At 40.7% G+C, this 23,977-nt stretch overlaps 1 protein-coding gene across 1 annotated transcript in view; it reads left to right on the forward strand.

Annotated features, from left to right (window-relative positions):
- Nucleotides 1-9,013, forward strand: part of RP1 (RP1 axonemal microtubule associated) — a 195,451-nt gene extending 186,438 nt beyond the window's left edge. The window contains exons 27-29 of the mRNA XM_075214421.1: nt 4,286-4,440; nt 8,753-8,831; nt 8,964-9,013. Coding sequence (XP_075070522.1) covers nt 4,286-4,440; nt 8,753-8,831; nt 8,964-9,013 — 284 coding nt within the window. The remainder of the gene's footprint in view (nt 1-4,285; nt 4,441-8,752; nt 8,832-8,963) is intronic.
- The last annotated feature ends 14,964 nt before the right edge of the window (nt 9,014-23,977 follow it).

Here is a 23,977-nt window from a genome sequence, read left to right on the forward strand (position 1 = left end):
CCACTGCTGTGATACTTTGTATTAAGCTGTTTATATAGGAGAACCTATTGCTGCTATTGCTGTCTGAACAAAGTATATTCACCCCCTCAAGAACATCATGAGAGAGAATGCAAAGATACTACATTATTTTTAGAAACAATACCCCTGCCTATGTTTCAATATATAATAGATACTCATGAACATCTAGAAATGAAGTGCTCAGTAAAGATGCTACAAGTTATCATGCATAATACAAATAGCTGTAATCACAACAATATTGGAAAGCAGGATTGTATACCCCGGATTCGCTGGATCCCTCTCCTATGAAAGTCCATAGCTCCAAAAATAATTAGGACCTCTGTCCCTGCAAAAAAACATGTTCTTTTATCACAGGGCTCTCTCTTCTGTTCTCCATGTGGGCTTTATTTCCTGAGTAGCCACGCTGCCTGGACGTAAGATCCCCCTCTCTCTATGGGAGCACTTTATAAAGGGGCTCTCATATAGTGGGACCTCCTCCCCTTTTTCATCTCCTTCTTATAGCCACCCTGCCTCTGCAGCGATCCCCTCTCATTATGGGGCCACTTCTCAGGTGGTACCGCTGATACTACTGACCCCCCCTTGCCAGGTACCTGTATAATAACACAGGGGACATTACAGCAACATTGACACTGGTTTTTGGCTACACATGTCCACAACACGTCCTTCTCAAAAACTGGATTTTAAAGTGGCGTTGTTTATGTTTGTTAAATATAGATTTAACAGTTTGTATAAATGTCTACAACACGTCTGGCATTTTGTTATTGTAAGGACATAATCCCCAGCAGAATGAGAACGAGAGAAGATATTAATACCTTTCACATCTCATAAAGCCTGCCTACAGTGAGTCTTACACTGTGAGAATAATGTGCAAGTCTTCCTGTCATACGCATTCTTATTAAGAACTGAAGTGATCCATTTGATGTGTAAAATATATTTTGAAGAGTAATTACTGTGTTTGCTGTGTATTACAGATTTTATTTCTGATCCTCAGTGTGTCCTTTTCCTCACATGTTTTTTAGCATACATTAGATGAAGCTTTACTGGCGACATCATGTCATGCTCTGAGGCATTTGAAGGTCTTTTAGTGAGGCAAATGCCAACCCATTATTAGTATGTTTTCATGTGCACTTGACCCACTAAAGTTGGCTAAAGCTAAAATTTAAATGTTTTTTTTTCTTTTTCTGAGATTTCAACAGAATTGCTTGAAAAGACTAGTTTCTCTTTCCTACCATTGAGGGACACTACGAGACATTGGGGTATAGTAGGTGGGATTAGGAGTCTAGGCATTTATCAGACTTGATGGGGAGAGGAGAAAGTGTTCTCTCCAGATCCTCCCCTAATATGGCCGCCTCCGAGTATCGCCGATAAACCTATATATTTAATATGGCTGTCGGCTGTGGGCCCCGCTACTATATATTAATGTGCCCAGGCTGCCTGCCGTCTAAATGACAACTGCATCACCTCCTTATGAGTGCGATCATTGTCTGTCCCCCGCAACTTATTGTCTAGGGGCGGGGGGAACCTGCCGGCATGTCGGGCGGGCGGGAAGGAGAGGCTGTTATAGCTTCACTCCCAGCCGGCCTTATTATAATGAGGCCGCGGTCGTCTATATGGCTGATATCCTATTAATATTATTTGTGGTGCCCAAATAACTGCTGCCTAGTGGTAGACTTAAAAAGTATGGCCCCTTTGCTCGTTTCTAGGGGAAGACTGCCGGCAGAGGTGCAAGGCAAGAGAGACCAGGCTGTTGGTTACCTGCGCCGGGACCCAGAGTGAACAGAGCTGCAGTCTTATTCACTCCTCTGGGTCTTTGGATCGAGTCCTGCACTGCACCTAAAAGGAACTTAAAATAAAAATGTGAAAAAAACTAAAACTAACCCGAGTATAGGCAAGAGCCTATACCGATGTGACCTAACTCCTAGGCACTTAGAAAAAACTGAGGTCTGAACTGGAGAAGAGGGGCATAGTAGGGGAGGAGTGTGGGGAACAAACAAGTCTGAAAAGTGCCTAAACTCCAATGTCCCACCTACTATACCGCAGTGTCCCCCCAATGGAGTCAAGGAAATCGATTTTACAGTGAGTAAAAATCTTCTTTTATTTATCGGTAATTGAAAATATATATACTCTCTACATATATGTTTGTATATAAACACACACACACACACACACACACACACACACATATATTGTGACATAAGTGCTGGAGAAGTTATTAAAGGCTGATATATATATCTCACAGGCTTCTGTCTTGTATGTTTTAAAACCCCAATGGGATTGTTGTTTATAAAAAAAACTTCCTAGAGATTGTCTTCAGCTTCAGGGCCCCTGGTGTATGAATGGAGAGAGACGAGTAGGCTCCATTTACAAGGCCCATTCCTAGTCTTGCAAATGACCTGTATCAGTGCTGGTATTCAGGAGTTGCATCTGCATGGTGCTGGTAAAAGGCTGTAAGGCTGTTCAATCAGTCTCTCATTATCTGGAGGGGAAGTCAGATGCTTTCTGAGAGACACTGCAGCTTCCCAAAGAGTGTGTTCAGCTTTAGGGAAAAGCTGGTAAGGGTCCCTGGAGTGTAAATGGAGAGAGAAGGGTGGGCTCCACTTACATGGCCCAGTACGGGGCTTCTGTTCTGCCAACCTGACTGCAGGCTGGTTAATGTTTGCACTTATGAGGGGTGTTTAAAAGGATGCCAGTCTCAGTCTGATACTCTGCTCTGCCTGAGGAAAGGGAGAACAGAGAGTCTCTAATAGAGAAAGTCTGATATTGGTTGTGAGTGACTATAGGTGCTGTAACTACTTATGTTTTGTTTAGATTGATAGTCAGGAATGACATATGTTTAGATCCAGGACAGGCAATGCGTTTATTTTAAAGCTTTCTTTATTTGTTTCTGCTTAATAAAACTGGCAGAGGCTAGTTGTACCAAAACCTTGGACTTGTGTGACTTCTCTGATGCAGAACACTACCATCTACTCCAGAAGATGGCACTTGCTCCCCTAACCTGGCACAATATATATATATTATTTTACAATTATTACAAAGAGAGTAATTGAGAAGTAAAAAGAAATAAATTAAAAACTACTTTATTAAAACACACATAATAATTCCCAAATATTGCTTTTACATGTTCTCTATTCTGGGATAATTTTAAATGTATACCTTAGGCCAGGGTTTCCCAAACCCAGTCCTCAGGGCTCCCTAACAGTGCAGGTTTTCTGGATCACATGTGACATAATTAGGACCACCTGTGGATCTGTTACAATGTGTCAGTGAGTAATGAATACACCTGTGCTCCAGCAAGGAGATATGGAAAACCTGCACTGTTAGGGAGCCCTGAGGACTGGGTTTGGGAAACCCTGCCTTAGGCTATTTTTTAACAGATGTGCTCACCTAGTGAAGAAACCTGAAATATATAGAAATTATTCATGTTAATACTGGCAAGGCAGACCTTCCAACAGTCCTGATTTTCAATGAGCAAAAGGAGTGTGGCCTGATGGAAAAAGGGTATAGCCTCATCCGAAATGGGAGTGGATCTGGGCATAGTTTGGGTATATTATGAAAGTGGCTGATTTTGACATGAATGTCTAATCGGGAATGTTGGCTGGTTTGTCAAGGGAGGCTTTTCATATGCTTCTTAAACTACTGGCAAGGGCTGGAAACTTTTACCATATCCTCTAGTGGCAAGCATACATTATTCATTATATTTCACTCCATCTCTACAGCAGTGCAGTAGTTTACATCTCCCATTGTAGAGATGCTTGCAGACAATTTGTAGTAATGATCCCCAGATGGGGGGCGAAACATTTCTTGTACTATAGTGATTTTTATTATCACCACCCCTCACTTTGGCACCTTTATCCTTAATCTACAATGTACCACAGAGGATTTCAATCACTTAAATTCATTATAGAATCTCAAAAGTTGGTAAAGTTTTGTGCTGTAAGTATTATAATAGTTTATTTCAAACCCATCATACTGGAAAAAAATGTTTAGTGAATTTGGCTAATTTCTTCAACAAGCAGTTGGGATGATGCTATTTGGATGAATATTGATAAAATGACTTTTTTGTGTGGTAATTTAAGTTTTTAGCATCAGTTTTTGTAGTGAATAGTGTGGTGTAGATAACATCTCTGTCCAATGACCTTGTAATTTATTATAACAGTAAAATAATGTATTTTGCCTTAACTCATTTTGATTACATATACAAAGTAGTTGTTTCTAGAAAATGTCATATAAAATTGTAAACATTATTCTCTTTCTATTTGTATTCCAGTGCTGGATTATGAGATTCATGTTTACACGGGCACCATTTCTGATGTTGATACAGAATCTAATGTTTATATCAACATCTTTGGAAATAAAGGAGATTGTGGCAAACGGAAACTACATAAAACTAAGTTTCAAACTATCAAATTTCAGCGGGAGCAGGTAAAGAATTTCACTTTCAGTGTTTTTATACATTTTAGATGCACTCTGTTGCAGCAAGTCAGGTGTCATTAGACGTGAGAACGTGTGTATCTAGGAAACTGAATACTTAACATTCCGATAAAACCACAGCCTAAGCTGGCAGTAAAGTTGCCTACAGTGTCATGACCTACATCTTATTCTGCTAACGTAAATGTGCAGATTATCCATAATTTCTACAAATAAAGTCACTGTATTATTAAGCAGTTTAGATTGTCTGCAAAAAGTATTAAAACTTCATTGAGACTCAAGGTAAAAAAATTGTGCAATAGTAGTGACCAATTTCTCATTGAATATGAATATTTATTAAGTGCTTGCACTTAGGAGTGTCTTTTAATCCACTTTTGCTGTGTTCACTTTTAAGGTACATTTGACTAGAGTCTAACATAATTTGGATTTCTGATATTGTACAGTCATGGCCAAAAGTTTGGAGAATGATACAAGTATTGGTTTTCACTTGAGATGCTCACTGACCCCTGTATTTTGGTTTTGGTTTTGTTGATTTGGATTAACTTTGTGTTTTGGTTTTGGATCTGTATTTTTTTGAAAAATTGCAAAAAAAATATGCTAAAATAATATAATTTTGCTCTTTTTTTGTTCCTACAATATTATTAACCTCAATAACACTAATTTTCAGTCAATTTTGACCACCTCACAGGTCACAATATTATTTTCATACAGTTTTGGTCAAAGACTGCAGCGAGCACAAACACATGGCCTTTTGGAGCACATCTAGGAAACATTGCCACACAGCAGTGGAAAAAAAGAAAAGTGGTGCAAGATGGAATTGTCCTTGGGCCCTCCCACCCACCCTTAAGTAAGATATTGAAAAAGACATGTATGGCTTAACAAACCAAGCACTCCAGCGACAAGGAGTGCCACTTTTGAGGCTGAGGTGCCTGGGTCGTTTGGGCCCCCACAAAACAAGCTACTAGTAGCTTAGCTGCCTTAAGCCCAACAGAGGCAGGATGATAAATATGTTCAGTTTAAAGAACAGCTAAGACACCTGAAAAAACAAATGGGTGTGTCACCGGCCCCTGCAGATGAAGATTTGGAAGATTAAGACAAGGAGATTGCCATCACCCAGAGTATACGGCTGGTACAGTGAAACTGAGAATGGCTCATTAAATCAGTTATGGCTCCTTTGATCGCTCCACCCGTTACTTGGATAACTGTGGCAATTTTACAGCTAATACATGGCGACAAGCACTGACCCCTCGGGATGCGTGTTTTTATCAGATGGAGACCAATCCGGGGTGCCCCGGCTGGTTGGAGATGGTGAACTCAGTGAAAAACAAAGTATGTTGTCACACATACGAGAGGGAAACAATAGAAAGGATGATTGAACACAAACTTCATTCTAACACAATATTAATTCAACCCTTCAGGAAATCACCATTACAGAAGTCTCTGTAACATAAATGTCAAAAACAAAAATGTAAAAAAAAAAGCCTTTACCTTTTTAAAGAAAAAAACACATATTTAATAAAGGTGAAACTTTACTGTAAAGAAACATAAAATTTCCAACATGTCATTTTATCTCAAATATTAATAAGTATTCCAGCATCAGCTAGCTTCCTCTCAGCTAGATTCCAGCACCTGCAATCTACATTGTCATTATGCTCACCCTCATCAGTGTGCTAGAATGCACCATTACAGAAGTCTCTGTACTTTCATCTAAATGTCAGTAAAGGCCTTGCTCGTGAAATTTGTAGTTCATTTTTCGACAGAGCTGTCACAATTTTTGGCCAATTATTGTAGACCAGACCAAATGTCAAAATGTTATGCTGCATCATCTGCATCACCCTCGGGTCTCTTAGAAAAGCTTTTTCTCCTAGAGAAACTGAAATAAGGGACACCGTCGTGTCAGGTACCACTTCAGCTGTCAACTTGCTCACCAGGAGCTAATTGCATCTCTTGTGATCTGAGACATTGGGAAAAAAAGAGTAGACATAGCTCCTAAACCTAGGATCAAGCATAGCCGCCAAAATGTAGTAATACGATTTCCAGAAGTTGATAACTCTAAGATCCTGTTGAAGTGATTAAAGTACTTCATCTACGAGTCCGACATACTTAGCGTAATTTCTTTGCTTCCTCCTTTAATTTTTCAAGGTGCTTTTCCAAAAGTCAAATAAAGGGAATCACTTTGCTCAAGCTATCAGTGTCTGCTAGCTTTGAATCATTTCCGCACCTTGCACAACACGGAAAGTATTCTCCACAGTGATGGACTTAAATACATCCCCTCCTTTCCCAATGTTATGACTTGTTTGATTAAGCATGGATGTCTATTCCTCCACCCTCACAAGCATATAAAGTGTGGAATTCCACCTTGTTACCACCTCTTGCTTCACTTGGTGGCAGGGCAAAATAAATTGTTCTTGCAGCTGCTGCAATTTCCTACATGCTGTTGCAGAATGCCGAAAATGTCCCGAAATTTTCTGGGCCACAGACAGCATCTCCTGCACATCCTTATCATTTTTCAAAAAGCTCTGTACCACCAAGTAGATTGTGTGAACAAACAGGGAATGTGATGGATTTCCCCCAGCTGTAATGCTGTCACACAATATTGGTGGCGCTGTCATAAATGACATATCCTCAGGAGAGACCAAACTGGATGAGCCATGTTGCAATAACAACCCTTAGTTTTTCAAACAGGTTGTCATCGGTATGCCTCTTAGTGAAGCCGTTGATACACAGACTAGCCTACCTCGGAATAATCTGGCGTTGTTGGGTATATGCTGCTGCTGAAGGCATTTCACTAACCCAGTGGGCTGTCGGTCATATAATCTGTAATTTGCCCAGTTCTGTTTGTCTACATATCTGTGGTTAAGTGTACAATGGGTGGAATGGCATTTTGTAGCCCAATAATTACATTTTATGGAACCTTCTGGTAGAGGTGAGGAATTGCTTTTCTAGTAAAATGGTGCTGTGATGGAATTTGGTAACGGGGACACAGGACCTCAATTTAACTCTAAAACCAGCTGCATTAATAGTGGATATTGGACGCAGATCTAATACTGGCATAGTCGCTATAGCGTCTGTGATCCTCTTTGCAACTTGGTGACAGCTTTCATACTTGCTTCCTCTTGTAAAGGATTGTTTAACAGTCAATTGTTGTAAACTACTAATAGTCTTCTTCTTGGTTGAAGATCCACCACCAGCAGCGGGACTAACGCTCAAGAATTCTTCAGAGTAATCCTGGATATGGGAGAAGTCATCTAGCCTTAGCAACTTGGATGGAGGACTAACTCCAATCACTAGTGAGGATATTGATGAGGAAGGTGTTGTCGGTGTGACTTTACAAATGCTACAAATGGCTAGACAACTGTTGTCAGGATTGGGTAAAAATAATTGCACACATAAGAAGTGGATTTTTTGGTCTTATTCCCAGGCATGACAATGACCGTCTTCTTATCACTGGCAAGAACTGCTTCCACTGGTGCAGGACTTACACAAACAACATCATCCTCATCAACATCCTCATTAGCCGTCGTCAGCTACACAAATATCCCCCTTATCGTGGTGCAAATACAAAGTGGTATCCTACATTTGTGTATCACCGGCTACACTAAGAGGCATACCAATGACAACCTTTTTGAAAAACTAAGGGATGTCATTATAGTATATGCAAATTGCCATAAAAAAAACTGAGGCAGTAGACTTTGTGAAAAATAATATTTGTGTCATTCTCAAAACTTTTGGCCATGACTGGATGAGGCAGTGGCCTGTACACTTATATTATTACTTTAGTGAGGATGGAGAAGGGATAGTGTCATGATATCAGAAGAAGAATAGAGGCAAGCATCAGCCACATACTGACAGCTAGATAGTGGAAGTAGCAGGGTCCCAAAACAGCGCTGTATAGTAGTGATGTGAGCATCCTATCAAACTGATGCAAGAAAACTGTGGAGTCAAATTTTACTCTATATAAAGTTCATATATTGGTGAATAAAGGGGAGAGAGGTCTCAACATCATTATGGAAATCATTGCTATGGAAAATAATAAATACAATAAATAAATAATAAAATACATGAAAAAAAATATCATGAAGTAAAGTTGGACAACTCAGTACTTTATCCTGTTAATATTGCTTTTAGTATATTGTAAAATGCTCATTCACTGTATGTGCATTGCTGCATAAGATCAATGATCCATGTGTGAGCATCCACCTCCACTCCATTCACCTGTGCAAATGTGGGTAAATATTACCAATCTTATGAATTCAATAATTTAAAATTATTTGTTCAATCACATGTACCATTACTTCCACTGTAGGTTGATGTTTTTTCCATTCAAGCAGTTTCATTGGGGATACTCCAGAAAATCAAGATGATTTCTGATGGAAGTAAAGAAGGTATTGTATTAGCTATACACTATATAATTCTACTTATGTTACAAACTAGAAATACAACAAGAGTACATATAAATTTTATTTAAGACATAGATTTTCATTCCCTAAATGACAAGTTTTAATACTGTGTATCAGTATTTGAATCTGGAGCTTCTGCCTCTGAAGACTGCTGCTCTGCTGACTGAGCTATTCTGGCTGCTGCTCAGCTCACTGACTTCAATCTGTGTTCTAGGTCAGTTGAACTATTCTCCTGACATTCCAGCATGTCCTAGCTCCACCCCTTGACTTCCTATAAAAGCCTTGTCTCTTCCTGTCTCCTTGCCAGACTATTGTGTTCCTGCCAGTAGTCTAGTCCTGTTGCTGCTACTGCTTTTCTGCCTCCAGTCTTCCACTATTTGTGTACCGACCTTGGATTGTCCTTAAACTACTCCTTTACCTGATCCCTCGCCTTATTGCTTGACTGTGTACAGACCTTGGATTGTCCTTTAACTACACCTCTGCCAGAGCCCTTTTGCCTTATTGCTTGACTGTCTACCAAACCAGCTGCCGTTGACTATTCTTATTCTATTTTACCCATGTGGCCTGCCTTCCTTCTTGCCACTGGACTCCTATGGACTCCACAGACAGTTACACTGTGGCAGGTTATGAAACCTGTAAATGAGAAGGAGTGGCGGCTGAGGATGGAGATCATATCTTACCCCGTTGCACAAGTTAAGGAGGCCCACAATGTTACTCAGTTGCATTTTGTACACTTAGTCACAGATAGGTTAGCTCAGCACTCAAACCACCAAGTGTATAATAAATGTGCTGAAGATTTGCAGGACTCTTATATAACACCAATAATTTGCCAAGTGTTCTCCTATTGTAATAAAGGGTCAGTTATGTGGGTGTAGGGACTTGGTACTTAACATAAGTACTTATGTAGCTTCAAGTGTTATGAATCCACTTACAGCAGAATATAAATTATATATTAAGATCAGTAGAAATGCATTCTGGTAATACGTTGCAGGCTGCGCATCCCTATTCCCTGCCAGCACAGTGATTAGGAGCCAGGGTAGGGGAGTGGTGCAGGTATCAGAGGAGTGCCTTATAATTGAAGCTGTAAAGTCAATGAGGAGCGTTGTCCATTGCAAAGCAATTCCCAGTGATGTAGAGGTCCCACTGCAGCAGTAGTGGAGAGGGGCAGCCAGGTAGTGCTAAACTTGGGGATGATCAGTTCTTGGTAAGTGATGTCTGCTGTAATTGGGTGATAGCCCTGGGAAAACAGTTTAAGTCAGTTGAATATAGTGGGGTATGTTGAGAGTGCAGCTCCGAAAATGGCACCCAGCTGTTGGTTCTAAGTGAAGAAACATTTCAGTACCAGGTACAGTACCTGTTACATGTAGAGCAGCAGATAAGTGAAGCACCCATATAATTCACTAGCGCCTGTAATCTGCTTATTTACTTTTTTCAGTGTTCTCTTCTAAACACCAAAACATGCTTTTGACAGGGATCAGAGTCTTACAACCAATCATATGCCACCCTCTATGACAATGAACATCCATTCCTCCTTTAAAGTTCTGCAAATCCCTGTCAAAAGCATGTATCAGTTTTTCCAAAATGGACGATGTACAAACACTTAAAGCTGTAATGCCATGGAAAAAATGTGTGTGTGTGTGTGTGTCTGTTTGTAATCTTGTTTTGGAGATACATAGTGGTTTTCTGTTTTCCTTACCCTCTTTCTTCACGTTGCTATTGATTTGATTTACTGTGCCAAGTAACAATGTACATGAAGGAAGGCTCTGATTGAAATATCAAGTGGCCCTCTCTTCAGAAATGAGCTTGAATGCGAGACTGTGCAGCCATATAACTCTCCCACACTCGAATAGGTCTTATCTGCACTCAACGCGTCAACCTGTGAGCAGCCGTGAAGTTTGTACACCTGCCAAAGAGAAACAGATCAATACTTGGAAATGCACGGATTGGGTGTGCACATTGGCCACTCCCCGTTGTTACTGTCCTGGTTGCACTAGCCAGGGCACAGGTGTCCATCATGGAAATGCTTCCTGCATGGGTACCATACTTGCTTAAGTGTGAGGGCAAAACAAGTAGCAAACACTGCATGGGATCAAGTTACTCACAGTGAACAGAACCAATTCTCTTTGACTGAGGATCACCACTTATTCTTGTTTCACCTGCAACAGACACAACACAATCCCCCCACAGTGTGCCATGATAGTGTATACCACCCACTCTAGTCTAACAAGGAACAATGACTCTAGAAACAACTATGTGGTCACTATGTTGCACAACCAATAAATACAGACTATGTGTAGAGCACTACCCTATATACTCCTATCTACTCTTATGGCACACTCAGAATCGCACAATGTGAAATTAAACAAAACTGGACTAAACAGAGTTCAATGCAGGAACATACAGCAAACAACAGAAATGAAAACAATCAATCACTTTGGAAAATCACTTCAGCTTTCCATTAATGCAGGACTGACTGGGGACCTAAGTTATGAGTGCACACCAGGGGCTAGATTTACTAAGCTGCGGGTTTGAAAAAGTGGGGATGTTGCCTATAGCAACCAATCAGATTCTAGCTGTCACTTTGTAGAAGGTACTAAATAAATGAAAGCTATAATCTGATTGGTTGCTATAGGCAACATCCCCACTTTTTCAAACCCGCAGCTTAGTAAATCTAGCCCCAGAAGTCTACTTTTAATGGGGTCCTAACTAATGGGCGCTAGGGAATTTGGTGGGAAAACTAAACTTAAGGACATAAGGACCAATTACCCACACCCATTGAGGACCAATTACCCACACCCTCACTCACCTGGCATCTACAGTGAATCCCTTGTAATTCAGTGGATATGGAAAGGAAAGAGCGCACAGCATTGGGGATAGAGGAGGTAAGGAGAACCCACTTAAATTCCACAGGCCTAGTGCCTGAGCAATAATGGGCACAGGCCTAGGCCTTAATCAAAGGAGTCCCCAGGACTCTTGACCTGACTATAAATGCCAAACCTATCTTGTGCCCAAATATGTGTACCATGGACTTAGTGTCCAAATTCATTTGTGCCTACTGGCCTAGTGCCCTAAATTATCTGTGCCCATGGGCCTAGTGCTCATGTTAGATGTGCCCGAAGGCCTTACCTGGTCTGACAGTTTTTGTTTGGCAGCAGGGGGTTACCATGAAAGCTCTTTGCCTTCCCCTGCTGCTATTCAGTGACAGTATTACTGCTGCCTCTGTTCCATCCTCTTGACCACCGTCCTCAATGCAATGCCGGCGTCTTCATGCATCTCATGCCGGCCCCGCCATCCTCAACATGCTGCTGCTGCTGTATTCTGTCTTCGGCTGATGTCTCTTCTTTCTTCGGGAGCTTTTCACAGCTCCCTCTCCACAGTCGGACTGCACACAACCACTCACAACAGATAGTTATACGGCAAAGGGACAGGGTGATCTGCATGGTACTTCGCTCCTATTCAAAATTCTAGTGACAAGCTCTGATGGCTTGCTGCAGTGGCCACTAGTTGGACCAAAGTGAATCTTTACAGATTTGCTTGATCCAGGACCAGAGTGGTAGACGGATACCTTACCCGTGCCACAATGTCGGCTAGCAGGTGATTAGGTCTCTTCTCCTGGGCACCTCTTCACAACACAGAGGGCCTTTTCAAAGGGAAGACTGAGTTAAAAGAGGGCATCCTGAAGAGTAATCAGATTAATGTTTAACAAAATTGCTGTTAACAAATAGCAAGAAAAACTAGTATGTGGGATTGCAGCTTTAAGGTAACACAGTGAGGGCAGCTCCCATTTTTTAACTGCAATCTGGAACACCAATGTAACACACAGTGTTGTTTGATCAGTTCATATAAGCCACACTATGATTAATTTTTCCTATCAAATGTAAATAAAATTTTCATAGAAACATATCCCTGCCGTAGACAAGCACAGTGTGGATTACAGATGTTAAAATGTCCCCACCCCCCACTAAACCAGAAATACTCTTTCAACTAGGAAGAAAATATTTCGGCTGTTTCAAGCACTGCTATAAGTGCCTATTTGCAGGGACACTTATAATTGCTGCGATGTATACACTCTTTAGGTAGAATATTTTTATACAATGAATATTGATACTTTAATGAAAGGAAAAGGTGGAATCCCCTCTGTGAATTGCATCTGGCCACTAGTTCTTTTATTATATTTGGAGTCCCGGCTATAGATTTCCAGTGACAAGAAGTGTGACTATTCTGCAAACACCTGGACACGTTTGAGTCTAACTTTCAATACATATTCCATTCTCCTTTAAAACAGGCAAGGGATGGTTTTTGGATAAAGTCATCATACAATATACAGAAGATGGACATGACCACAACGTTTTATTTCAATGCAACAGGTATGTCATATGTAGCAGAGAAAATTATTGTAATGCAATAATATTTAATATCATTCATCAACCAATAGTCAGATTTTCCTGCAGGCACTGACTGGGGCATGGTACAGTGGATTGGGGGTGTGGCCAATGAAGGCTAGATACATGATTGGCAGATAAGAGGGAGGCCTTGATAGTGCTATACATAATTTACTGTTGTACATGTATACCAGTTTTTTAAATGATTCACAATTACGCCTTCCATTGATTAATGTTTTATAAGTTTAATTTCACACCACTTACCTACTGTATTATAATGCCTTCTAATAAAAATTGACATTGCCATTCAGTTGCTATTTCTCGCTGTCAAAGTGAGCATCATTTCATAGACAGAACTAAATCATACTGTAATGCTATTATTTGAACACAAGTATAAACAGTATCATTGTTGCTTGTATGTCTACTATATAAAACATATATGCTCATTTAGCCAGCTATAAAGTATGTCCTTCATGGTACAAGGTTAAATACTACGTATAAAAGCACATAGACACTTTGAAATAAATAGCAAACATTGACATTGCACAGTTACGTCAAGCAACACGTTGCATTAAATTAATAACATATTGTAGGTGTTTCTATTGATTAGACAAATAATAATAAATGAGGGTAATGCAGAACACGGCACTAGATGGGATAAAGTGCAGGATGGGCTCAGGGACTTATTTGACAAATAACCATTTACACACTGGTGATTCATCGTTTGGGAATGTTACAACAAAATATGACTATTTAAAGAAAATATTCTTGGTTATAGTCGCCTTTTTCTTGCTGGACTGGCTGCAGAGTGGCTAGTTACATTCTTTCTAATATAAATAATAAAGTTATTTCATCCTTTTACCATTTTTTGCTCTATTCTGTACTTAACGTTTTTCTTAGAAAAAAAAAACTTAGCTTAGATTTTCAGAAAACTTACTTTTCCATGCCGACTGTTTCCTGTTTCTTGGAGGAAAACAACAAGTCTTTACTATAAATACAATGAAATATTTTATTCAGAGATGACTGGGTTGTCAGTTTAATATCAGCAATTTTATTGTGTGAGGGAGAGACAGAGCAGCAAATCCAATTATTTTGACATTTGTACAGTTTTCCTACAAGATTGTCATATGCCAACAGGAATTCTAATTTTATTAAATGTCATAATTTTTATAAAATTCTGGGCGTCTAGCTGTTTTATATTGAAACTTTAATTATTGCTTGCAAAAAAATATTTATTGTACAAACATCAATGTATCTAATATTGCTCAGACATCTGCATGTGAAGGTAGCCTGGAAGTCATTGGGTTATATTTAGATGTTAAATGGTCAATTCAAGGCAGTTGCTTATCTGCTGTCAGAGCTTGTGAGACGCACCACGAGAGATGTAAACCTAATGAAGTCAGCGGCGTTCAATGGAAAACTTCTTGTCAGAAGGAATTTATTCAACACTAAGCTGAGGACTTTAATTCCAGGACAGAAAAATTGCATAATTTTTTTGCTTGAAGCAATTTGAGGGACACTGATTGATATGGGAGGAAAACATAAAATTACATTGCACAACATGCAGATTTGAACTTCTAGGAAAGGATTACTGAGCAATTCTCATAATGACCCAATATTTTTTTCTTTTTACCTGAGTATAGCAAAGGAAAACAGCAGAACCAAGTGGGTTTTGGCTATGTAGATATCAGATATTCTTTTTTAATTACAATAAAGAAACAAAACATACTTCTTTTAGTGCTGTCGTGTTGCCTTTTATACACAGAGCCAGCTTAGGTTTATTTACAAATGCTTGTTTACTGGAATTAATTTGTCTACCCCTTGTGCTTTTGTCCCGCAGTTTTCCCTACGCCCTAGTAAAGGTGGTAAAACACTGTCTACCTCATCATGTACCGCTTTCATTTCTTTCCTATGTTTAATAAGAGAAAACCCATTTTCTTATTAATAGGAGAAATCCAATTTCTCAAGCCCAGGTTTCCAGTTCCTCTTTCCATGCCAGTTCACACATGGGCATAGGCTCCCACACTGGCCTGGCAAAATAGGAAGATCAGCCTTAACGCTTGCAGACAGTATTGCTGGAGAGCTGAGCATGCCTCAGCTGCCCCGGTAACAATTTATTGGTAGATGGCGGAGAGAGATTTTTGTTATCGCTGCAATATGTAGAGAATCTTCCATATCGCCAGCCAATAAAGAAATAGAACCCTTATTTACAACTTCATCAAGACCAATGTAAAAATGTTGTTATTATTATTATTATTATTATTATTATTATCTTTAATTTATAAGACGTCACAAAGGGTCCGCAGCGCCATACATAACATACCAAAAACAGTGAGCCATGACACAACATGATACAGAAATAACAAAAATAGATACACAGACACAGGTAACATGGTAATGCAAATCAAATTATTACTGGGACAAAGAGTGAAAGTGATGGTAGAAATCAGTGAGAAGTAGGCTGAAGCTTAAGAAAATAGGGCTGGGGAAAGAGGCCAAAAGGGTACAGAGGGTGAATAGTAAAAGAAGCACACAAGGAAAGAGGGCCCTGTTCCTGAGAGCTTACATCCTAAAGGAAAGGGGAGACACAAATAGGGTGGTGCTAACTGGGGGAGAGAGTTAGGAGGAGGACTGATAGACTTGAATAAAGAAATGAGTCTTAAGGGCACGCTTGAAGCCTTTGAGAGTAGATGCTAACCTGATGAAACGTGGAAGATCGTTCCACAGCTGGGGAGCAGCCTTGGCAAAGTCCTGAAGATGAGAGTGAGAGGAGGTGATCAGTGAAGTAGTGAGGCGGCGGTCAGAGGCAGAGCGGAGGGGGCGGGTAGGAGTGTAGCTAGAGATGAGACTGGAGATGTAGGGAAGGGAGGATTCATTAAGAGCTATAAAGGTGAGGGTGAGAAGTTTAAATTTAATTCTGTAGGCCAAGTGGAGCCAATGTAGTGACTGTTGGAGGGAGACAGCAGAGATAGAGCGGTGGGAGAGAAAAATGAGGTGGGCAGCAGCATTGAGAATAGACTTAACAAGGTCAAGGTGAGAATCAGGTAGTCCACAGAGAAGGGGGTTACAGTAGTCAAGGCGAGAGATTACAAGCGAGTGAACAAGGGTTTTCGTAGCTTCCATGGTAAGAAAGGGGCGAATTTTGGATATATTCCGAAGGCGGAAGTAGCAGAATTTTGAGAGGGACTTAATGGTGAGGCTTCAAGGAGAGGAAGGAATCAAGGATGACCCCAAGGCCATCGTACTTGAGGGACAGAAACAAGGGTAGTGTTATTAACAGAAATAGAAATGTTGGTGCATGTCCCAAGATTAGCAGGTCACATTATAGATTATATCCTCTCCATGAACATTCTTAGCTGCAGTCTCAGCTAAGGGGTTCAGTGAGCCAGGCAGCAGACAGCTCACATGCAAAAAGCAATCTGCCTACCCTATTACAAATTATATACATGGGAAAAGTTCCTGGAGCCTGCTAGTTCGATGTTGTCATAGATGGTGTAATGAGTTTTATAAGAAGACCTTTGATTTAAGATGATGCTTTTACCTAACAACGTGCTCACAAAACATTTGGGGCTCAATCATACCTCTCTGCTGTTAGTGCGCTTTTCAGCAGCTAACTTGCCCCTGAAATCCGCATTGATAAAAAAAAAATTATGGACCTGTTCCCATCATTGCATTAAAATTTTTTAATGCTGTTTTTAAAATCTAATTTTGACATGATCTATTTCTCATACATTAATGCACACTGCCAGTACAATTGTTTATTTTGGTAAAAAACCAAACAACTAAGTCTATATTAGTGTTTATGGATTTTATCCGTTTACCTAGTGAATAATTGTGATTGTGCCCATAAGGTTGGAGTCCTGAGTGCAAGGAGGCAAAACAGTGCACTCAAATTACTCAGAATTCAAGAAAAAGCAGAGTATCAGGAAATCAGAATGCCAGCAGTATACAGAGACAAGTATTTCAGGATGTCATAAGTTCCAAGAGTATAGGATACGAGGAGTTCAGGATGCAGAACATACTGTAGACTAGATTTCAAGCATATAGTTAGTTTAATGACATGGCCACCAGGGAATTACAGGTGGATTTGAACAGTATCTTTTACCCCCAGAGGCTACAGAGATGATAATTACGGTTGCATCCAGATCACCTATGACAAAACTTCTGCTAGAGCATATGATTACATGGTCTTACATAGGTTTTTGACGAAACACATGTAAACACTTCCTATATAAATATTTTACAATGGCTCAAAACATAGACCAAGGGCTAAATGTATGAAGCTCCGGGTTCTTCAACACCCGCGAGTTCGGCGTCTTCAGTGCTTAACTTTAAAGCGGCGCTGCCTTGTAAAGGGAAGTTTCCCTTTACAAGGCAGCGCCGCTTTAAATTGAAGCGCTGAAGACGCCGAACTCGCGGGTGTTGAAGAACCCGGAGCTTTATACATTTACCCCCAAATCTCTAAAAATGTTGAAAACTGGTCAAAAAAAATGTTAAGACATGCAGTTCAAATCAATGTTTTTTGTTGCCTGTTTATAAGGATAAAAATATTATTTTCTCCTGACTAAACTATTACTTTGTGGTCTAATACATTGCTGCATAGCATTTCCACATTTAAATAAGTTTTGTATTTATATAATGCTTGAGTCATTTCTTTCTAACTAATCTCTCTTAGGTGGTTTAGTGAGAAGCAGGACGACGGGAAAACAGAAAGAGTACTGTTTGCTAGTGGTAAGTGGAAGTTTTAATGTGATGGCTATTAGTGAAACATGAATAGCAGATTAATAAAAGCATTAAACTGCACTGACTTTATAATTTTACGTTCTGTGTGTTACAACTATGGGTGACATGGTTTGTTTAGTATAGCCAAATCATGCACGCTATAATCTTGGTCAGTGGTCGAAGCAGACATTTAGAAGTGGCGGTATGGAAATTTAATGTGAATGGAATTTGTTAGTTTTACATTGAAGGCAGTGGAAGAATTGTCCGTATAGCATACCACTGTATACACCCCCACTTCCACCACTGACCTATGTTTATACTAATGTGAGGTCATGTTTTCATAACAAGGGGGAAGCTGTCACGAGCAGGACCCTCTCTACCCTGTCTCAGGTCCGCTCCTTCAATTTACCTGCTGCACTTATGTTCATTTTTGTTAGAGCTGTGGTTTATGTTTGACCTGTAATTCTCCTTTGTATTCACTATGTTTAACTTGTATTCTTGTGTATTTTATACTGACTGTCTGGTGCTGCAGAATTTGTGACACTCTACAAATAAACAATGATAATTAAACAGCCAATGGCACACCTCTTACTTGCCAATCTGGTGAATTCGATCTTTAGCAAATTGTCCCTCTTTTTGATCTGCAAAACTTCATGAAACAACCTCCGCACGCACATTGTATATTATGTATTGTAATGCATTTGTACTTTGCAAGCTGTGTTTTATATTAATTTGCATCCGAAAATATGTTTTGTTGTCTGCAAAGAAATATTGTGTGTCTCGTTATAATAAATCTTAAGTGTGTCTTTATGGTATTTGAAAATAAAGGGTTTTATGTATTAGCAGAGAGGGGTAGGCAACCTTTTGCTCTATAGTTGTTGTTGAACTACAAGTCCAAGGGTGCCTTGCCAGCTGACGATCCATGCACTGCTATATATATATATATATATATATATATATATATATATATTTTGGTTTTCTGGTGTGGCACTGTTTGTGATTTAGGGAGTCTAGACACAGCTTTAGTTGTTTTGTTTTTAATATGTGTAACAACTTTCATATCTCCAGTATTTCACAATGAACAGCAATAGTATACACACACTGAGTTACTTGAGAAAGGTCTGGGCTCCCTTACAGTTTTGGACCCCCCGGACCACAGACCAAAATGACCATAATACTGATCACAATATTTCCCTTGCACTGCAGTCTCTTATGTACACCATAGTTGCCTACTCTCCTGGAATGTCCGGGAAACTCCTGAATTTCTGGGAGTCCTCCCGGACTCCCTGGATAGCAGAGCTACCTCCCAGTTTCTGGCCCGTACAATTAGTTGGCCTGTAGGGGTGGGGCTTAGTGACGCACCACTGTAATAGGCCAAACGGACTGTAACACAAGTGACATGTTCCGCTTGGCCACGCCACCGAAAATTGTCAGCGAGATCTCTCCTCCCGGAATGGAGATCTCAAAAGTTGGCATGTATGATCTAGATTTTCACTCAAAGGTAACATATTTCCCCATGCTGAAGGCTCCCCAGATTTCGCAATGCTTTGTGTGATATATTGCAAAAACTATATAGTTACAATGGATCGGGATATTGCAAGGTTTGAGTCTTGTTTACTGCAGTTGCACCTGCTTTTGCAGCCAGGCTATGCTCCGCTTTATACCCCAACTCCAGTTTGTCCCACTGCCCATTGCACATTTTCCGCTGTGGTTCTCACAATTCAGAGGAAGAGAAGGTGACGTATATTCCCTTAGGTTTGAACCTTCCCCTCCAATAAAGTTAGCGTTTCTTCTTTTTTTTTCCAATGAAAGCTACACTTTATTACCCTTCTATTCTACACCTAGCCATAGCCCTGGGGGCTGCTTCATGCAGCTGTCTTTCTGGATAGGAAAATAATTGGGTTAATAAAATTCATCGATTAGGTGGTGGCCCAGCTTTACAGTGTTTGTTAACGTGGGAAAGTAAAAGTAAAATGGGTCTTTCTTTCCTTTAAGTGTCATATTTTTGCATTTTGTAATAAATGACATCAGTTTATTTGCACAATAATACACAAGTGGTGCTACGTGAAGTATAAACTTATACAACTTACAAATTATAAAACTATTAGAATTCCCCTTAAAGATCAGTCACATTTGTGCTTTCATATAATCATTAAACGCCTTGGTGACTTATAATATCCTTATAATGTACAATATGCAATATATTATCCCATGTATATTGCTGCACATCTGTGAGCCTTAATGTGCAAACGACATAGAAGACAAATAGAAAATAGTGTATTTTTGCAATGTTGAGTTCATATACATAGATTGTATGTACAGAACCCCCACCTCTGCTGAACATCCATAGCAACCCTGTACGGGTTGGGTACTAAATGCCAATACTTCCATTATGGTGACAGCTTCAAAATGTCAACAGTGTTATTGTTGACATTCACAATATCAACATTAGAAAACCCATCCGAAAATGTATTGTAAATGTGACCACATCCTCCCTGTACACCTCTGCATAGGCCACCATCTTAGCTCGTAAAGCCTCACGTAGTTACACAAAGACTGGTGTTACAACACAAAGGCATTATAAATAATAAATAAAGGCTGATGTATGACATTGTCACGGAGCATGAGTTTGGAGTAGACCTCGAAGCCCTGCCCTAGATAGACTTACCCCAGAGAGGTGCAGAGTCTAACGGTATAGAGGTATTCACCTGGGATCCCCGCAAGGGAATATGGACTTAGCTGCTCTCTAGCTGCAGGTCGCTGTCCTCTATGGGGGATTAGAGCATGGTGAGATGGAACCGTGGAGGAGATCAGGACTGCTGGACGATGAATGCAGAAGTTCAGGTGAACGGCAGTGAACCGAAGCGTTGGGGTCTTTAGAAAGCGAATAGCTGAGAACAGGACCGATGATGAGGCATGAGGTTCCTGCAACAATACCGCAGGTCTTGATTGTGGAACAGGTAACCCAGGATACCAACTGAGAGGTGGTGAACTGCAGAGAACTGATGCACTGAGATCACTGGAAAGCGAATAGCTTGAGGATGGGACCAATGATAAGTAGGAATGAGCGGACTCGGATTCTCGCAATCCGAGCCCACCCGAACAGTGCGGATCCGAGCACTGTTCGGGAACTTCCGGGCGGCAAACAGAGCCAAACCGAGGCTATGACATCCAAGTCTCGCGTCGGATCTCGCGAGACTCGGATGTCATAAATACTCACCTTGCGGGTGCCATCTTCATTCTGTCTGTGATCACTCGTGAGGGAGGTTGTAGTTAGGGAGCTCCTGATCAGTTTAGTTGTTCTTTGTGCTTTGTCCAGTGCTCTGTCCTGCTGAGTCCAGTGGTGCTTTGTCCAGTGCTCTGTCCTGCTGAGTCCAGTGGTGCTTTTGTCCTGTGCTCTGTCCTGCTGAATCCAGTGGTGCTGTGTCCTGTGCTCTGTCCTGCTGAGTCCAGTGGTGCTGCCTGTGTCCTGTGCTCTGTTCTGCTAAGGGCATAGTTATTTCAAACCTATTCAAAAGTTATAAAAAATTTAAAAAATAATTCTAAAAAACTTATACAAATTTTTTTTTTAAAAAAAAATAACATTTTTTTAAGAAAATTATACAAAAATAATTGAAAAAAACCATAAAAAAATTAGTTTAAAAATACTAGGTACTGATATTTCAAAGTCAAACTACGTTCACTGTTGCTGCTGTACCAAAAAATAGGTACTGCTATTTAAAAGTCAAACTACGTTCTCTGTTGCTGCTGTACCAAAAAAAACTAGGTACTGCTATTTAAAAGTCAAACTACGTTCTCTGTTGCTGCTGTACCCAAAAATACTAGGTACTGCTATTTAAAAGTCAAACTACGTTCACTGTTGCTGCTGTACCCAAAAATAACTGCGGCCTTAACAGCTATGTTGGTGCATCCGGTGTCCGCCATCTGTGCAGTGGAATTCAGACCAGTTGGAGGAGGTAGGAGCAGACATCATTGTGGCCCCGGTACCAAATTGGGTACCACGGCCACTCCACTACGCAGTCCAGATAGATGCGTATCAGATATTAAACTACATTCAGTGTTGTGGGCAAATCCAAAAATAATTAAAATGCACTGTCATGATCAAAAACAAGAGGTATTGACACGCTAGAACTCCACCCTCTATATGCTGCAGAGGATGGAGGAGCAGCCATCTGTGCAGTGGAATTGAGACCAGTTGGAGGAGGTATTGTGGCCTCGGTACCAAATTGGGTACTGGGGCCACTCCACTACGCAGTCCAGAAAGCTACCTCGGTGCAACGTTATGGACTAAAAACAATATTGTGAGGTGTGAGGTGTTCAGAATAGACTGGAAATTAGTGGAAATGATTGTTATTGAATGTTATTGAGGTTAATAATAGCGTAGGAGTGTAAAAAAACCAAAAAACTGGATTTTAGCGCTTTTTATGCTTTTTTAAAAATAAATCAGAACCCAAAACCCTAAATCGGAACCAAAACCTTTTGTCAGGTGTTTTGGCAAAACAAATCAGAACCCAAAACCTCAAGCTAATCAGAACCCAAAACACAAAACACTAAAAGTGCCCGGTGCACACCCCTAATGATAAGGCACAAGGTTCTTGCAATAATATGACAGGTCTTGATCGTGGAACAGATAACACAGGATACCGATGTGCAGACGGGAGACAGAGAGAACAGCGTCCTAACAGGTAAGGAGACCTGAAGATCTGGCAACTTAGTAGAGAAGCAGGTGCTTTAAATAGACAGAGCTGACAGGCAATTAGCCAATCATGAGAATGTAGGAAGTTTTGAAAAGACCAGGAGTGCACATGTTCAGTTCAGACCAGCAAGTGAATGTAGGGAGTGAGAACCAAGGGAAACAGATAAGAACAGTGACCAAAATGCAGGTTACTGGCAGGGCTGGATTAAGGGAATGGAGGCGCCTGGGCTAAGGGGGCCTCCATTCCCCCGTGAGGCCCCCCCCCCCGTGATCCAAGCTGCCCGACCCCCCCCCCACCCCCCGGCACTTACCTCCTTCTCCGGCGCGCTGTACACTCTTTACTGAGGAGATCTCGTGAGAGTGATCTCCTCAGTAAGGAGAATACAGCTCGCCGGGGAAGGAGCGCAGTAAAAGTGCTCAGCAGCACTGATCGCGCCGGGGGCGCCCCCGCCCCTGACCGATCAATACTGCTGCTGAGCACTTTCAAGGGCCCCCTGGATGCCATAGGCCCCTGGGCTGTAGCCCAGTTAGCCCTATGGTTAATCCGTCCCTGGTTACTGGTGCAATGTGTGACAGAAATCACAAAAATGTCTTTTTACCACATGTATGTTCCCAGCTCATTGGAACAATGTGTCTTTTGATAGTAAGAGTGGATCGATAGAGGGTGCATGGTGTGCAGCAGCTATGACTCCAGGAGCTGAGGGGAGCACAGCAATACTGTGTCAACCACCCATATTTCAGAAGCCCACTCTCTGCTCTCAAAAGAGTAGGACCTGGGAGGCTAGAGCGGCAAGCTCCTTTCAAATTTTACTATGGGGCATGGGGATACTCTTTTCGGGTTGGCTCTATTTGATTTGGGAAGGCCATGAGTACTGGGCTAAGGATAAATGCAGCTTTGGTAAGGATTATTCATCCATATAACAGTGCTTATCACCAACCACATTTACCAGCTGCAACTCTTTCGCAGAGCTTTGTGGGACTTTCCTATCAGAGCAGAATATAGTGGCACAATGCTACCCTTGGCTGTTATATTTCACATCCTCAGTTAATGTTTTCTTGTAAGTTCATTTTATTCTGCCAGCGAAATAAAAATATATTTGATATATTTATCGTGCAAGGAGCTGCCTCTAAGCTCAGACCTAATGTGCCTAATTCTAAAGCCAGCTGTGTTCATGATAATTAAAATAATGAAAAATATACACATTTCTTAGAGAGGTGTATTGCAAGATTAAGCCAACTATTCCACAATTTCCCTTGATAAGGTGACCTCTGTAGCACTGATCATTACAGGAGATCATTACAGGAGAAATAAAGTGAAATTAGAGACAACT

This window comes from Mixophyes fleayi, chromosome 5, assembly GCF_038048845.1.
Source record: "Mixophyes fleayi isolate aMixFle1 chromosome 5, aMixFle1.hap1, whole genome shotgun sequence".
In the NCBI taxonomy this organism is placed as follows: Eukaryota; Metazoa; Chordata; class Amphibia; order Anura; family Limnodynastidae; genus Mixophyes; species Mixophyes fleayi.